Here is a 19,286-nt window from a genome sequence, read left to right as displayed (position 1 = left end):
GTTGTGTGGCACTACCACTGTGCTAAGTGGGATAGATTTCAAACAGATCTAGCAACCCAAGATACCGGCGCACAGTAGCAGCAGTGTGTACATCCAAAAGAGACACTGCAGGAATTCACCAAGGCTCCTTAGACAGCACCTTCCAAACCCACAACCACTATCATCTAGAAGGACAAGAGCATCAGAAATATGGGAACAACACTGCCTGGAAGTTTCCCTCCAAACCATTCACCAACCTGACTTGGAAATGTATCACCGCTCCTTCAATGTCGCTGAGTCAAAATCTCCCCACCAACACTGTGGATGTACCTACACCACATGGACTGCAGCGGTTCAAGGAGGCCGCTCACCACCATCTTCTCAAGGGCAACTATGGATGGGCAGTAAATGCTGGCCCAGCCAGCGAAGCCCACATCCCGTGAATTAATTTTTTAAAAAAGGAGCAGTCAACCTCCCCAAGCCTGCTTCACTATTCGGTACAATCATGGACTGCCTCATTGCACTGTCAGGTCCACTCCCCATATCTCTATTTCCTGAGAGATCAAAATTCTGTCTATCTCAGCCTCAAATATACTCAAAGCATTCACAACTCTTTGGGGTAGAGAGTTTCAAAGAGTCATAACATTTCTACTCATCTGTGTCTTAAATTATCAGCCCCTTATCAAGAGGTTGTGCCCCATGTTCTAGATTCTGCAATGACAAGAAATAATTTGCTGACCGTCCAATACCTTCAGAATCTTAATTTTCAATGTGGCCACCTCTTCTTCTAGACTTGAGAGTAAAGACCCAATTTACTCAATCTCTCATCATAGGCCACTTCTCTCATCCGAGCAACCAGTCGGATTAACCTTTGCTGTACCGCCTCCAATTAAAACAGTATATAAAAGTTGATAAGTCACCAGGGCCAGATGGATTGTTTCCGAGGCTGCTGAAGGAAGTCAGGGAGGAGATAGCAGATGCTCTAAGGATGATTTTCCAATCTTCACTAGTTACAGGGGAGGTACTGGAGGACTGGAGAAATGCAAACGTAGTTCCATTGTTTAAAAAGGGATCAAAGGAAATGCCAAACAATTATAGGCCAGTTAGTCTTACATCGGTGGTGAGCAAATTAGTAGAATCAATCCTGAGAGATAGGATTAACTGTCATGTGGAAAGCCATGGACTAGTTAGTGATGGTTAGCATGGGTTTGTTAAAGGAAGGTCTTGTCTCACAAATTTGTTTGAATTCTTTGAGGAAGTGACAAGAAGGGTTGATGAAGGTAGTGCAGTGGATGTTGTGTACATGGATTTTAGCAAGGCATTTGACAAGGTCCCACATGGCAGATTGGTCAAGAAAGTAAAAGCCCATGGGATTCAGGGTAATGTGGCAAACTGGATAAAAGGTTGGCTTTGTAACATGAAACAAAGGGTAATGGTTGATGGATGCCCTTGCGAATGGAAAGTTGTCTCAAGTGGTGTTCCACAGGGCTCAGTGTTGGGACCCTTGCTGTTTGCGTTATATATTAATGATTTGGATTTGAACATGGGGGGCATGCTTGGGAAATTGGAAACAAAGATTGGCCGATAGTGTAGAGGATAGCCATAATCTCCAAAACAATATAGATGGGGTGGTGGAGTGGGCGGTAAAGTGGCAGATGGATTTTAACATAGAGAAGTGTGAGGTCATACATTTAGGGAGGTCAAACAGTTACAGGGATTACACAATAAATGGGAATATACTAAGAGGGGTAGATGAAGTGAGAGATCTTTGAGTACAAGTACACAGGTCCCTGAAGACAGCAATTAGACAAGGTTGTAAAGAAGACATACGGAATGCTGTCCTTCATTGGCAGAGGTATAGAATATAAAAGTAAGGATATAATGTTGGAATTGTATAAAACACTGGTGAGGCCACAACTGGAGTATTGTGTGCAGTTCTGGTCACAACATTACAGGAAGAACGTAATAGCTCTGGAGAGAGTGCAGAAGAGGTTTACAAGAATGTTGCCAGGGTTAGAAAAGTGTAGCTACGAGGAGAGATTGGATAGGTTGGGATAATTTTCCTTAGAACAAAGAAGGCTGAGAGGTGACTTGATTGAGGTGTACAAAATTATGAGAGGGATAGAGTGGACAGGATAAAATTGTTTCCCTTGGTGGAGAATTCTAGAACCAGGGGACATAGATTCAAGACAAGTGGCAGAAGGTGTCGGAAGGACATGAGGAAGAACGTTTTTACGCAGAGGGTAGTGGGTGTCTGGAATTCGCTGCCCAAGTTGGTGGTAGAGGCAGAAACTCTAAACTCTTTTAAAAAGTATCTGGATCTGCACCTTAAGTGCTGTAAGCTGCAGGACTATGGGCCGGGTGCAGGAAGATGGGATTAGAAAGAGCGCCTGGGTGTCCTCAGGCTGGCATGGACAAGATGGGCCAAATGGCCTCCTTCTGTGCTGTAACTTTTCTATGGTTCTATATCCTTCCTTAAATGTGGAGACTAAAATTGCACACAGTTCTCCAGGCGTTAGCAAACCTCTGTACAATTATAGCAAAGACATCCCTTGCCATAAAAATCTTCCTAATTTGCTTGCTGTACCTGCATGGTAATTTATGTTCCTTGCATGCGTACACCCAAGTTTCTCTGAACATCAACACTTAAAAGTTCCAATCCTTTTTAAAAATATTCTGCTTTTCTCTTACCACGAAACTGCACACTTCCCCACACTCACTCACTCTCAGCCTGTTTATATCTCTTTGCAGTCTAAGTCATCCTCATGGCTTACATTTCCACCTAGCTTTGGATTGTCAGCAAACTTGGATACATTATTCTCCATCTCTTCATCTAGGTCATGAATACATTTTGCAAATAGTTGAGGCCCCAGCACTGATCTTTGCAGCACTCCACTTGTTATAGCCTGCCAACTTGAAAATGTCCCTTTTATCCTTATTCTCCTCTTCCTATTCATTAACCAATCTTTCATCCATATCATTACCCCCAACTCCTCATCTTGCGTATTGTGCGGGATCTTATCAAATGCCTTTTGGAAATTCACATATACTTCATTTACTGGTTTACCTTTATCTACCCTACTCCTCACATCCTCAAAACAAAATTATGATCAGACAGTCAATGTAGTTTTACGAAGGAGAAGTAGTGTCACAAATTTTCAAAGTGCATTAAGACTTAATAGATTCCAGCATTTTCGGAGGATTGATGTCAGGCTTAATGGTCTGTCGTTCCCTGTTATCTCTCTCCCTCCTTTCTTGAATAGTAGTGTTACATTTGCCAACTTCCAAGCAAGATTCGTTCAAGAGACAATTGTTATGAAGGAGATGAGAGGAAAATTGTTGATGAAAGGACACCAGCCGGCCTCCCATATCTGTACTTGTATTTGTAACTTCTACGAATTGTATTATTGGATAAACCATGTCAAACTGACATCTCTCTCAGGGCACCTTTCACACGGAATGGTTAGTTGTTAGCAACCTACAAAAGCCTACCTCATATCCCACAAAAGCCTCACTGAAGAGAAGAGTATCACGATCACTATGAAGACTATCACTTCAAAGGTTTGCTTTTTGCACATCCTTTTCCATTAAACATAAATATGGCCTCACCATCCATTGCACTGAGGGCATGCAATTACCTCAAGCAAAGTTGCTCTAAGCAACTGTGGCTAACATTATCACAGCAGATCTAGGAAAGAACTACATGCAGATTAAATATTTTATGTCTGTATGACCAATATTGTAAAGTAATACTGGACAAACATTAACACTTCTGTGTTGCCAGCTGAAGCCATAGTACATAATTTAAATGTGATCTAGATTTTACTAATCAGTTTAGCATATAGTTTATGCTTCTTCACCTGCAGTTAAATGTTTGTGCATTAACTCAGTGTTAAGGAAACGTAGTACATTTAAACCTCCTGCTTCCCCCAATTTATCCGTCAGCACAGCATATTTCAGACCGTTGCTCCAACAGTACAGAAATGCTATTCTAAACTGGGTGTGCACTGGTATCTATTTTCCATTTCTCATATTTATAAATAGCCCACCGTTACCTAGAATTGCTCCAGCTGACCAATTTCAACTGCAAGCTAATTTAAGATACTTATGTGCATGGTCACCAAGATGATAAGTTTGTTTCATCCTCCATAAACAATGGATCACCTTCCTGTCCCTAGGTGCTAGATCTAGTGTATATCAGATCAGGGATACAAAATTCATATCCGTGGCACCACACCAATAAGACCATAAGACGTAGGAGCAGAAGTAGGCCAATCAACCCATCGAGTCTGCTCCGCCATTCAATGAGATCATGGCTGATATGATAACCCTCAACTCCACTTTACTGGGTTTTTCCCATAACCCTTGATTCCTTACTGATTAAGAATCTATCTCAGCTTTGAATATACTTAACAATCCAGCCTCTACAGCCTTCTGTGGTAGAGGGGAGACGATGGCATAAAGATATTGTCACTGGACTAGTAATCCAGAGACCCAGGGTAATTCTCTGGGGACCTGGGTTCAAATGCCATCACGGCAGGTAGTGGAATTTGAATTCAATGAAATTTAAAGTCTAATGATGACCATTAAACGATTGTTGTAAAAACCCATCTGATTCACCAATGCTCTTTTATGTCCTTACCTGATCTGACCTACATGTAACTCCAGACCCACAGTAACGTGGTTGACTCTTAAATACCTTCTGAACAAAGGCAATTAGGGATGGGCAATAAATGCTGGCCGAGCTGTGATGCCCACATTCGATGAATAAGAAAAAAAGTTCCACCGATTCACTATCCTCTGAGGGAAGAAATTCCTCCTCATCTCTGTCTTAAATGGGTGACTCCATACTCAGATTATGTCCTCTGGTCCCAGGCTCTCCCACAAGGGGAAACAACCTCTCAGATCTTATGTGTTTCAATAAGGTCGCCTCTCATTCTTTTAAACTCTAATGATTTCAGGCCCAACCTACTCAACCTCTCATCATAAGAAAATTCCTCCATGCCTGGGATCAACCTGGTGAACCTTCTCTGGACTACCTCCAATGCCAATATATCTTTCCTTTGATAAGGGGACCAAAACTGTTCGCCGTATTCTAGGTGCGGTGTAACTAGTGTCTTGTATAGTTTTAGCAAGATTTCCCTATAATTATACTCCATTCCATTTGCCTTCCCTATTACCTGAACTTGTATGCTAGCTTTTTGGGATTGACGCACGAGCATCCCAAATCCCTCTGTGCTGCAGCTTCCTGCAGTCTTTCTCCATGTAAATAATATTCAGCTCCTCTATACTTCCTGCTAAAACGGAAGACCTCAAATTTTCCCACATTATATTCCATCTACCAAGTTTTTGCCCACTCAATTAACCTGATCACTCTGTAGACCGTGTCATCCTCACCACTTACCTTCCCATCTATTTTTGTGTACTCCGCAAACTTGGCAATAGTACATTCACTTCCCTTCTCTAAGTCATTAATATATATTGTAAATAATTGTGGCCCCAGCAGTGATCCCTGCGGCACTCCACTAGTTACAGGTTGTCATCCTGAAAATGCCTCCGTTATCCCACCTGCCTTCTATTGGTTAGCTAATCCTCTATCTATACTAATATACTACCCCCAACACCATGGGCTCCTATCTTATTAAGTAGCCTTATGTGTGGTACCTTATCGAATGCCTTTTGGAAATCCAGATATATTATATCTACTCATGTCCCTTTATCTATCCTGCTTGTTATCTCCTCAAAGAATTCTAATAAATTTGTCAGGCATGATTGCCCCTTCATGAAGCTGTGCTGACTCTGCTTGATTATATTATGTATTTCTAAATGCTCTGCTATTACATCCTTTATAAAAGACTCCAACATTTTCCCAATGGCAGATGTTAAGCTAACTGGCCTACAGTTTCCTGCTTTTTGTCTCCCTCCCTTTGAACAAGGGCATTACATTGGCAGCTTTCCAATCTTCTGGGACTTATCCAGAATCTAACAATTCTTGGAAGATTACTACCAGTGCACCTATTTAAAAGAGAGATGAGAAGGAATTTCTTCTCTCAGAGGGTAGTTAATCTGTGGAATTCTTCACCACAGAGAGCTGTAGAGGCTGGTTTCCCTAGTACTTTTTTTCTAGTGATAGTTGTTACATTTATTTCCTCCCTCCCATTTTCCCCTTGATTATTTAGTGTTTTTGTAATGCTATTAGTGTCATCTACCACGAAGACCGATGCAAACTATTTATTCAACCCCTCTGCCATTTCCTGGTTCCCCATTATTATTTCCCCAGCCTCATTCTCTAAGGGGCCTATTTTCAGCCTCTCTCTTCCTTTTCACATATTTAAAGAAACTCTTACTGTCTGTCTTTATATTGCCTGCTAGCTTACCCTCAATGTTTATTTTCTCTATTATTTTTAGTCATCTTTTGTTGGTTTTTAAAACTTTCCCATTCCTCTACCTTACCACTAATCTTTGCCATTGTATGTTGTTCTTTCAATTTGATACTATCCTTAACTGCCTTGGTTAACCATGGTTGGATTATCCCCCTACAATCCCTTCTTCCTCATTGGGATATATCTTTGTTGAGTCATGAACTATTCTTAAACATCTGCCATTTTTCATCAACCTTTTCTGCTAAACTGCTTTCCCAGTCCACTCCAGCCAAGTCTGCCCTTATTCATTTGTAATTACCCTTAAGTTTAGCACAGATGTTTCTGACCCAAGTTTCTCACTCTCAAACTGAAATGCTAAATTCTACTATATGACGTCAACGTTTCCTATGGGCTTTTTTGCTCAAATCATTTATTAAACCTGCCTCATTACACATTACCAGATCCAAATAAGCCTGATCCCTGGTTGGATCCACAACATATTGCTCTAGGAAACTGTTCCAATTACATTCTATGAATTCTTGCTTGTGGCTACCTCTACCAATTTGATTTTCTCAATCTACATGAAGGTTAAACTCACCCAGGGTTAATGTACTGCCTTTTTTACATGCCCTCTATTTTGATTTATTCTTTGTTATACATTATACCTACTGTTAGCAAGCCTATGGACTACTCCCACCAGTGTCTTCTTCTCCTTGTTATTTCTTACATCCACCCATATAGATTCTACATCTTCTGATCCAAGATCATTGCGTACTTATTCCATCTCGTACAAACAAAGCTACACCCCCTGACTCTTTCCTTCCTGCCTGTCCTTTCGAAAAGTCATATACCCCTGAATATTTAGTTCCCAGCTTTGATCTCCTTATAGCTTTTATGGAGACATGGTTACAAGATCACACCCATTAACCTCTATCTGTGCCGTTAAATCATTTATTTTGTTTCAAATACTACATGCATTTAAGAGCCAAAAATTTTGCCTTTTTACCATAACCGTGCCCCTCCACCTTCACTCTATTTGCTGCTTTTTAAAAAATGTTTCTACACACTGTCCCTTCCTGTCACACTCTGGGTAGCAATACCTAAACAGCTGCCCTGCAATGCTGCCATATCCTTTTGCTTTGTTAGCCTTCGTATCCTCCCTCCAGAACCCTCCCTGCCCCCAATTTAGTTTAAAGCCCTCTCTACAGCCCTAGTTCCTCATTTCACCAGAACACTGGTCCTAGCACAGTTCTGGTGGGATGGGCTTCACTTGAACATCTCCCTTCTACCAATACTGATGCCAGTGCCTTATGAACTGAAACCCATTCCTCCCACACCAATCTTTGAGGCACGCATTTAACTCCTTGACTTTATTTGCCCTATGCCAGTTTGCTCTATGGCTCAGGTAGTAATCCCAAGACTATTACCTTGGAGGTTCTGCTTTTTAATTTAGCTCCTAAGCGTTCAAATTCTTCCAGCAAAACCTCCTTTCTCACCCTATCAATGTCTCACCCTCCAGGGCTGTGTGCTGTGCCACCAGCTGCTTCCAGTGCAGCATGTCACACCCTCTCAAGAAACGCACTCATGCAAGCATTGAGTGTTACAAAAGTAACTGAACGGGTGATACCCTGATGTCACAGTGGTTGCTGTGATGTCCATTGCCCAAATTTGGAACACACCATAAGATGTAGGAGCAGAAGTGGGCCACACAGTTTCATTGGGATGAATTTGTATGTCTCTCACCAAAGATCAAGTGTACCGCCGCAAGTGGGGCCCAGCACTAGTGTTATTTAGAGGGCCAGATGCCCAACTTGTAGCCAAGGTGAATTGGAAGAAAATTTGCTAGCACAGAGTGTTTGGATGTAAAGTGGAGTGTAACTTTTAAGTCAACCTGACAGGGAAGAAGGGGCCACAAGAGTGCAACACTCCCTCAGAACTACACCAAATGTCAATTGAGATTATCTGCCCAAATCTCTGCAGTGATGCTTAAACCAATGATCTCCTGATTCAGGGGCAAGAGTGCTAACATTTACATCAGCAATCTTGGACCCAAGTGTCTAGGATGTAAGTCAAAATTTAAAAAACCTTCTCAATGCTTGTTCTGACCCAATTTTAAAAAAGTACTCCTGAAGGCAATGTTCCAACTACACGCTCAAGTTGCTGTGGGCAAAGCTAATTGTTCATCCCTAGTTTGTATGTCTCCCTTTTATGCCTCCAGTGACTAATAAAATCAATATCTCTCATTACTCTTGGTTCAAAATAAATAAATTTTTTGCAAAGTTAATTGCTACAAGTCATTATTTTGGAAGAACCATCATAAAACATTAGTATAAAATGAAAAAAGGCTTCTTCAAAACAGACTGGCTTCAAAACACATGGGCTTGCAAACGGTACTTTCCACAAGAGGAGTTCTTCTTTTACTTTATAGGATGTGGATTACTAAAAGAACAATGCAGAAAAAAATCAGGAAATAAAGGAAGCACACAACAAAAGGAAATGCAAAGCAAAAATCCATTTTATTTTATTTAAAGACTATATAAGTCTTCCTTCTAATATTGCTGAGGGGTTTGAATCCTGGGAAATCGATCACAACAGGCAATCACAGTCTCTTTCCAAAGCTCAAGTGCTTATTACATTCTTGTGACCGGAGTAAGAGATGTCCATTGTGTCTATTTGGCCATTTCGGGTTTATCAAATCCATTAGTTTTCTCTTTTAAAAAGTAAAACGTCAATTTTTTTTGTTGAAACACTGACTTTTCTCCCCCCACAAAAAGCAGCACTATACCCGCACCGACACCACTGTAGTTAAACCTGTATAGTTTAATGTAGAATGCCCTTTTAAAAAAAATTCATTTCCTTGCAGAGGTCAGTTTTTCTCACCATTTTCAAAAGCAACAGGTTGCAAAACATCCTCAACGGAGATGGATTTATAGAAAATCTCTTCCTCCAGAACATTTCTCAAACCCGAAAAATTGGCAACCTTGTGTATCTAAGATAAAGTTGCTGAACCTTCTCTACCACCACCTGTGCACACATGACATGGACTACTGATGCTTTGCACAAAAAACCTTCAAGCATCCCAAAATAACCAATAGAATTTTCTTTCAATGGACATGAGTTATGCAAAGGTAATCCTCTACCACAACAAAAAGTATAAAAACAACCAGTTATCTGGAACATTGTTGCAGCATTTAGTTGTTTTCTATTTGTTCTAGATCCAGATCGCCACAGTCCAGCCGAAATATTCCTTCTTCAGTGCTTTCACAATCACTTGTATCTTCTTCACTTTCACTCACAGTGACTTCTTTCCCATAATTCCTTGGATGGCAGCCATCGTGGCTCCCAGAGACATATCTTGCAGAGTCGCGCTCTTTGACTGGACTGGAGCCAGGAGTGATGATATTCATTAACAGATCATTTGAGTCACATGGTGAGGACACAATAGTCTTCATATGGTGATCATCTTCATCCTCATCATCATCTTCATAGTCAAGTGAGCAAAGGCTTTTTGAGTTCTTTAATGTCTGGGGGAAAAAAGACATCTTGGTTAACCAAGAGCTGTTAAAGTTCTCTCAATCATTCCACTTACAACCATACGTTTCTCACATCAACTTCCTTTGGTTGGTATTGACTATAACTCAAATTCCACTCTAGCAGTTCTTCTACAATCTTTATGAGGAAGAAAGGGGAGAGAAGACAGGAAAGAGAGAAAACTAAAAGAATAATGAAACATTGAAGGGGAAGCTAGGCAAGTACACGACAGAGAAAGGAAAACAATAAGTTGATAGGAAGAGATGAAATAGGATGGGAGAAGAATTCTGTCGAGCATAAGCACCAGACATTTCCATTGGGTTAGATGGATCATTTCTGTGCTGTAAAATCCTATGTAAAGAGAAGAATTTGCATAGAGTATAATTTCTCAAAGGCTAAATTATGCACTCAAGTTTCTGTTATGGAAATAGCACTCTCGCCTCTGAGTCAGAAGTTATTACTGATGCATGGCATAGTCTTAGTTGTCTTTTGCTTCCACACAGTCTAAGTAAAGCAACTGTGTTGAGCTTATTTCCTGGAGTTCATTCCTAAACTGGTGCAAACACACAGTATGGAGGATATCAAAATTATTGAAACTTCCCCCACAAAGGGGACGTCATGTGGAAAATAGTGGAACCTTTTTAATTGATCCAATCCAGTATAACTTGTATTAAATGATATAGGAAAACATCCCATTGTTGTGAGGAAAAATTGGATACTGAACCAAAGAATGAAATTAGGAGGGGTAACCAAAAGTTTGGTAAAAAGGTGGGTTTAAGGAGGAACTTAAAGGCGAGGGAGATGAAGAGGTGAATGTAAGAACTTCCAGAGCATTGGGCCTTGCATTGGCTGCAGGAACAAATACCAGTTGTGTGACAAAGGAAGGCCATTTCACAAGAGTGCAAAAAACAGGAAGAGAATTTGTGCAGGAAGTGGCTTTTAGCACTGAAAATGAAGAAAAAACACTGCAGAGAGAAACAGGTCAAGAACAATTAACTATGCTTCTCTCTCCAAAGATGCTGCCTGACTTGCTGCATATTTCAACCACTTTCTGCTTTAATTAGTATTTATTGGAGGGATTTAAACACAAGGATAATTTTAAATTCAAGGCACTTGGGAACTGCAAGTCATTGCAGGTGAGTGGATAGAGTGAGTGGGACTTGGTGTGGCATAAGATTTGAGTAAAGTTTTGGGTGAGCTTAAGACCAGCCAGGGCACCATTGCAATAGCTGAGTCTGGAGGTAACAAAGCATGGATAAGGGGCTCAAGCAACAGTTGGACTGGAGGGAGATGGTTTTTATGATGGAAAGGATATGGGATTGGAAGTTCAATTTGGTGCTAAGATTGGGAACAATTGGTTCTGCCTGAAACAGGCTGGGAGAGGAGACAGTGGAGTTTGGGCCTTCAGATGGTGGTTTTGCTCTTTTCAATGTTCAGCTGCTTTTAGATTGTCTCATCTAAGGCATCTCTAACCTCCTTCACAATACAACTCAACTTCCCATTCCTTAAACTCTAACCTCAAGAATTATTCCCATTCTACTCCCTCTCTCCTACCACCCCCCCCACCCCCAAAACATGCCCAAGCTCTTGAATTCCCCATTTAGTTGTAAACATAACTGCTTCAAATACACTGCATAGTCAAAGGCAACAACCCAAATGTGTATAGTAGTTTAGAAATGATCTACATTACAATTCAAACATTCACTACAATCTTTTTGCATTAAAACAAAGCTGTTAATTACCAATGTAATTATGGTTTCCCATCTCAAGATCAAGTAGAAAATTGAAATTGCTGACAAGGATCCCCAATCTTGGCTGCTTGGTTGCAGAATCACCATTAATATCCTATTAACACAAATGCATAACACTTGCATGTGATTTCACTTGTGAAAAAGCCTCAAATTTACAATCTTCATCCTAGTGTTCAAATCCCTTCATGACCTCACTCCTCCTTACCTCTAACCTTCTCCATCACTGAAACCCACTCAGAACTCTGCTCTTCCAATTGAGGCCTCATGCACATCTCCAATTTTCTTTGCCCCTTCACTGGCAGCCATACCTTCAACTGTCCAGACCCTGAGTTCTGGAATTCCCCATCTAAACATTCACCTCTACCTCTCTCTCCTCAAAGACACACCTTATAACCTACCTCTTTCCTGTCCTAATATCTCATTTGGCTCTGTCAAATTTTGTCTGCTAATACTTCCTTCTGTGAAGCACCTTCAACCATTTTACTGCAATAATTGTGTTATATATAAACACAAGTTATTGTCTGATGGAACAAAAGGAGCAAATACCCTGGCCATAGGCTTAAAGGATCCTGTGTGAAAAGGAATAAGCCTCACGAGAATCATAATGGTGCTAAACCTCTTTAATGATGCTTCAGCTACTCCACACATACAATTTATAAAGCAGATTGCAGACTTAATGAGCTCTTTGCTTATTATAAAATTTACAAGGCCTCCATCTCACAAACAAAGGGTTTTTTTTAAAACTGTTTCAAGGAAACAATTTAGTAGACAATATAAAAAAATGGAACCACTATTTTGGTTAACAGGGATGCAGTAACCTTATTCATACGATAAATTTTCTACATCTTTGATAAAAATAATTTTTCTTTGTATGCTTTTCAATGCTCCTCTAGAAAGAATGTGGTATGAACAATATACACAATATCAGCGCTGGCGCTAGAATTTACACTGATGATGGGAATATGATGTATTTAATTTGCATAGCTTTCATTTTAGTCAGGCAGGCAAACCTAATTGGTATCAGATTTGACATTGAAGAGGATTTGATGTGTCAGACAAGGAGGGACTAAACCCAGAAAAACCACAAGTCAATTCACACAAATATCAATGAGATAATACTTTTGCAATAGATTGATGGAAATCAGAATCAGAGTTATACAGCAAACAAACAGGCTCTTCGGCCCATCGTGTCTGTGTCAGCCATCAAGCACCTATTCGATTCCCATTTTCCAGCACTTGGCCCGTAGTCCTATATGCTATGGTGTTTCAAATGCTCATCTAATACTTAAATGTTGTCAGGGTTCCTGCCTCTACCACCCCCTCAGGCAGTGTGTTCCAGATTCCAACCACCCTTTGGGTGAAAAAATTTTTCTTCAAATCCCCTCTAAACCTCCTGCCCCTTACCTTAAATCTATGCCCCCTGGTATTGACACCTCTGCTAAGGGGAAAGGTTTCTTCCTATCTACGCCCCTCATAACTTTGTATACCTCTATCAGGTCCCCCCTCAGCCTTCTCTGCTCTGAAAACAACCCTAGCCTATCCAGTCTCTTCATATTGAAACGCTCCAGTCCAGGCAACATTCTGGTGAATCTCCTCTGCACTCTCTTCATTACAATCACATCCTTTCTATTGTTTGGTGACCAGAACTGCACACAGTACTTCAGCTGTGGCCTAACTGGTGCTTTATACAGCTCCAACATAACCTCTCTGCTTCGGCTAATAAAGGCAAGTATCCCATATGCCTTCTTAACTACCTTATCTACCTGTGCTGCTGCCTTCAGGGATCTATGGACATGTACACTAAAGTCCCTCTGATCTTCTATACTTCCTAGGGTCCTACCATTCATTATGTATTCCCTTGCCCTGTTAGTCTTCCCAAAATGCATTGCCTCACACTTCTCAGGATTAAATTCTATTTGCCATTGCTCTGTCCATCTTACCAGCTCATCTATAACGTCCTGTAATCTAAGGCTTTCCTCCTCACTATTTATGACACTGCTAGTTTTCGTGTCACCTGCTAACTTACTGATCATACCTCCTATATTCACGTCTAAATCATTAACGTACACTACAAACAGCAAGGGTCCCAGCACCGATCCCTGCAGTACACCACTCGTCACAGGCTACCAATCACAAATACAACCTTCGACTATCACTCTCTGCCTCCTGCCACTAAGCCAATTTTGGATCCAATTTGCCAAATTTCCCTGGATCCTTATCTTCTTGACCATTCTATCATGTGGGACCTTGTCAAAAGCCTTACTGAAATCCATGTAGACTACATCAACTGCTACCCTCATCCACGCAACGAATCACCTCCTCGGAAAATTCAATCAAATTTGTTAGACATGATCTCCCCCTGACAAAACCATTGCTGACTATCCCTGATTACTCCCCACCTCTACAAGTCTCTCAGAAGTTTTTCCAACAGTTTCTCATGTTCACTGACAAAACCTTATGTTCTCAGTTTCAAGACCCAGAAGCTTGGCATAGACTGAAGGTTTTCAAGCTTTTCTTAAGTATTGTAGGTTACAAATATTTTTCACTGCCCTTTTTGGATTATATCTGACAGCAAGCTTGGAACTGATCAAATGTAGAGATATGGATGATTAAATGACTCAAAACACATTTTAAGATCCCCAATGCTTTTCAAACTATTGAAAAACAAGTTGGAGCTATTTCTTATCTCCAATCAACACAGCTGCTGTTCATGCAAATAGCCCTGTAGTGTTAAAGCAGTAAATTGCAAAGAGATTCCTGCTTCATTTATTTACATTCCAATGGGGCATTACCTCAATCACTCTGGTCTGCTTCTCCAAACCAGAGAGAGCACTGGTAAAATACATAGAGACCCATTTTCTGAAGTTGGTTCTTAATGACAATAGTGTCACCATTACATGAAAAACCACATGCCTCCGCATTTTAAAAATACATTTCAGTTGTGAATTTCCCCATCGGACTTGCTACTGGGCTACTAAAAGCAAAATACTGCAGATGCTAGAAATCTGAAGCAAAAACAGAAAATGCTGGGAAAACTCAGGTCTGACAGCATCTGTGGAGAGAAACAAGAGTTAATGTGGAATGGAATATATAAAGCAGATCATTTCCTTATCATGAACTCATCTACAAATGGAGTGATGATAAATTTAGACGAGGCAAAAGATGGGTCACAGTACAGTGGGCAATGTTAAATACCTCTTCACAGAAAGGCCATCAAAACTCATTAAGATTCATCTGGATGATATCTGGCACAAGAAACTTTAGAGACTTGAGATAGCGATTTTTTCCCCCCATTAAGAAAAGGGGACCAAGGAGATTTAACTGAAGTTTTTAAAATTATGAAGAGCTTTAATAGGTTGAACAGGAGAAGTCTTTTCATCTGGTTGGGAAGGCGAGTTTTTAAAAAAAAAATAAAAATGGGGCTCCATAAAATTCTGAATCAGAAATTCTTTACTACAGGAAACAGTTCAGGCAAAGACCATTGCAACTTAAGGGAACAGCAGATAAACTCTTGAAGCAGAGCAAGATTAGAAGCTGGGATGAGGGGCAAGAGAAAAGAGTAGTGCAGTGAGATTAAGTAGTTAAAGACTTCTCTAGCAAGAGTTGGCACGTATATGATGGGTCAAATGATCTTCCAGCTGCAATGTTTTATCATTCTAACTCAATTAGAAGAGGTAGAATTTTTAAGGTATCTAAAGCCCCAATATTTCATATAGGTATAATCCATCCTGAGAAACCAGAGTTAAGCAACGCTATTTAAGATTTTTTTTTATTCATTAATGGGATGTGGGCTTTACTGGCTACTGCCCATCCCGAATTGCCCTTGAGAAGGTGGTGGTGAGCTGCCTTCTTGAACTGCTGCAGTCCATGTGGGTAGGTACACCCACAGTGCTGAGAGAGAGGGAGTTCCAGGATGATGACCAAGAGTCACCAAGCAGAAGGTGAAACCAGCCAATCAATAAACTGCTGCCCATTTTGGCTTAAAAACAATCTAGAGCAGGGTGAGAGAAAAACAGGTCAAGTTGGGACTGAAAGTTTATCAATCCCCTGGACATGATCTTCATTCCAGAATGTTGAAAGAGGCGGGTGTAAAGATAGTGGATGAGTTGATGGTCATCTTACAAAATTGTACAGATTCTGGGACAGTTCCTACAGATTGGTAGGTAGCAAATGTAACCCCACATTGCAAGAAAGGAGGGAGAGAGGAAACAGGGGGCTACAGAGCTGTTAGCCTGGCATCAGTATTAGGGAAAATGCTAGAATCTATTGTAGAGGATATGATAACTGGACACTTAGGAAATAATGGTAGGATTGGGCAGAGTCAACATGGATTTATGAAAGGAAAATCATATTTGACAAACCTGTTGAAAGTTTTTTTGAGGATGTAACTAGTAGAATAGATAAGGGGGAAACCCATAGATGTGGTATATTTGGATTTTCAGAAGGCTTTTGATAAGGTCTCACACAGGTGTTTAGTAGACAAAATTAGAGCACATGGGAATGGGGCAACATACTGGCATGGATTGAGAATTGGTTAATGGACTGAAAACAGTAGGGATGAACAGGTCATTCTCAGGTTGGAAGGCTGTGACTAGTGGGGTACCATTAGAATCAGTGCTTGGGCCCCAGCTATTCGCAATCTATCAATGATTTGTATGTGCGGACCAAATGTATTATTTCCAAATTTGCTGATGACAAAACTAGGTGGGAATAAAAGTTGTGAGGAGGATACAAAGAGGCTCCAAGGGGATTTGGACAGGTTAAGGTGTGTGGGCAACAACATGGCAGCACTGAGAGTGTACCTACATCATATGGACTGCAGCAGTTCAAGGCGGCAGCTCACCATCTTCTCAAGGACAACTAGGGATGGGGAATAAATGCTGGCCCAGCCAGCGAAGCCCACATCCCATGAATGAATAAATAAAAATTTATATATACTTTATATTTATATAATGTGGAAAAGTATGAAGATATCCACTTTGTTGGAAAACAAAAATGCAGAGAATTTCTTAAATGGAGATAGATTGAGAAGTGTTGATGCCCAAAGGGATATCTGGGTATCTTTGTTCATAAGTCACTGAAAGCTAACATGCAGGTATAGCAAGCAATTAGGAAGGCTTGGAGGGAATGCAATGAAGGTTCACCAGACTAATCCCTGGGATGCCATGATTGTCATATGAGGAAAGGTTGAGGAGACTGGGCCCATATTCTCTAGGATTTTGAAGAATGAGAGGTGATTTCATTGAAACACACAAAATTCTTACAGGACTCAACAAGATAGATGCAGGAAGGGTGTTTCACCTGGCTGCGTGGGGTTTAGAACCAGGGGACAGTGTCTCAGAATAAGAGGTCAGCCCAGTTAGGACTGGGCACTCAGAGTGCTGAATCATTAGAATTCTCTACCCCAGAGCACTGTAGAGGTTTACTCAATGAGTATATTCAAGACATGAGATCAATAGATTTCTAGATATTTAAAGTATCAAAAGATATGGGAATTATGCAGGAAAATTGCATTGAGGTAGATGATCAGGTATGATCTAGTTGAATGGTGGAGCAGGTTGAATGGCCTACTTCCTGTGCTATGTTGTTCCTAGTTTCCTACTGACAGAATGCTGCAGCTTTGTAAATATTTAAATGGTGAAAAATTTAAAGCCATAAGGATAAAATTGAGGTACTTAATCTCTTTAGAAAATTGAAAGCCCTTACGTTTCTTTTCATATAAATATCAACACCAACTTGGGGCAACATCCTGTTAAGAATAACTTGGTAAGAGAAGGGTTAATGAAGCCAACATTGCTAGACTTTAATGTGGTTAAACTGCACTCAGTCTAAACTTTGGACATCGTTTGGACATTTACTTTATAATTCACCAATTACCATCAATTTAACAGCAGCTGTAAAAGAGCACAACCAGCAGTAAGATGTGAAGAGCATCCCATAAGTGAGCTTGGTCAGAAATCTTAACTGTCAGAGAAGAAATAGAAAGCAACGTATTGTCAGCTAAGATCTGTTCTTTGTGTATATAAGCCATCCCGCACAGATTTAAAATATTTTAAAATAAGGCCAAATTTCCAATGATGTTCCATACATGAGATGAGGGGTGCAAAAACAAAATAAAACTGCAAAAGTAAGTTAGCAATAGTGTAGGCTAGATATTTCTTTTTTTTGAAGGGAAATAGAAAATGTAATAAAATCATGGCAAGTTTTTGGCATAGTTTGTACAGTTTCATTTTGGTAGGAAGAACATGGAGAGACAATATAAAGGGTGCAACATTAGGGGACGGTGTGGGGGCAGAGGGACCTGGGTATGTGTGCATATAGGCCATTGAGGGTGGCACGACAGGGTGAGGGATTAGTTAACAGTATCCTATTATGGGTGGGGACATAGAGTACAGGAGCAGGGGCGTAGTGTTGAACTCATATAAAATGCTCCTTCAGCCTCGGATGGAGTGGCATGCCCAGCTCTGGGCGCCGTAATTTAGGAAGGATGTGAAGGCATTGATTCCAGAGATGAGGGACTTCAGTTGCAAAGGGAGATGGGAGAAGTTGGGGCTGTTTTCCTTGGAGAAGAGAAGGCTGAGAGGAGATTGGACAGAGGTATTCAAAACCATAACGGGTCTAGACAGTGGGGAGAAAATAATCCCTTTGGCAGAAAGATCAAGGACAAGGATGCACAGATTTGGAGTGATTGGCAAAAGGTGCAAAGGCTGCATGAGGAAAAACTTTATGCAGCGATAAACAATGGCACTCAGGTAGAGATGCAATGCAATTGCTGCACTGAAAATGTTTTTTTTCCCCTTTGCACAAGACACGTTTAAAGACTTGTGCACAACAATGAATTAAAATTGCTTGTTTGTCCCTACGACCACACCAACCCCCTCTTCTCTCCCCCCACCCAAACCCCGCCCCCCCCAACACACCTTAAACCACCTTATAGTTCACCCCTTTCTTGGATTCACTGAAGTTCTGTCGAAGGGTCATGAGGGCTCGAAACGAGAACTGTTTTTTCTTCTCTGCCGATGCTGCCAGACCTGCTGAGTTTTTCCAGGTAATTCTGTTTTTGTAATGAATTAAAATTGTCAGCCCTCCTCCTACCCACCCAATACTTATATCTATAATTACTGTATAGCTCATCCTTTTGGGATTTTTGGAACTTTTGGCATGGTAGTTTCTTCAATCCCAAAGCAAACATTTTTTTTTGCATCAAACTGAGAGGTGGAGTTCCAGGAGTAAGACAAAGGTTGATCAAAAATCATTACACCATTCCTCGTGCAAAGTCTAAAGCAAACAATTAAAATGAAGACTCATGCATTAGGCACTCGTGGCCTCACACAGATTGCAACACCCACTTAAAAGCCATGGGCTGTAGCCATCACTCAAAATCTGGAAGCATTGTACCTACGTAAACAACAGACAGCAGCACTAAAGATAAAATAGAATTTGAATGTATTAATATTTGAATGAAAGGAGGCAGGATAAAAGATAGAAAACTCCATGTGCAACTCCGAACCAGACTGGAAATGACTGAAGGCGTTGGGGGGCAGGGAGGGTGCGCGGTGATGGTGTGGCTGAGGAAAAACAGACCCACCAGGATAGCAAGCAATCAGAATGGATTGAACGGACAAGTGTAAAACAGTTTTTTACAAGTTGTATCCTGTAACAA

At 40.7% G+C, this 19,286-nt stretch overlaps 1 protein-coding gene across 6 annotated transcripts in view; it reads right to left on the bottom strand.

Moving 5' to 3' along the window:
- Positions 1 to 8,838: 8,838 nt before the first annotated feature.
- Positions 8,839 to 19,286, bottom strand: part of LOC121277448 (protein FAM53A-like) — a 114,119-nt gene continuing 103,671 nt past the window's right edge. For 5 of the 6 annotated variants that reach the window (XM_041186940.1, XM_041186957.1, XM_041186967.1 and 2 more), the window contains exon 5: positions 8,839 to 9,865. In XM_041186940.1, the coding sequence (XP_041042874.1) occupies positions 9,533 to 9,865 (333 nt within the window). In that variant the 3' untranslated portion in view covers positions 8,839 to 9,532. Of the gene's footprint in view, positions 9,866 to 11,614; positions 11,718 to 19,286 lie in introns of all 6 variants that reach the window. The other variant, XM_041186987.1, reaches the window with a different exon arrangement.

Source organism: Carcharodon carcharias, chromosome 1, assembly GCF_017639515.1.
Source record: "Carcharodon carcharias isolate sCarCar2 chromosome 1, sCarCar2.pri, whole genome shotgun sequence".
Taxonomy (NCBI): domain Eukaryota; kingdom Metazoa; phylum Chordata; class Chondrichthyes; order Lamniformes; family Lamnidae; genus Carcharodon; species Carcharodon carcharias.
This window is presented reverse-complemented; position numbering and strand designations above follow the sequence as displayed.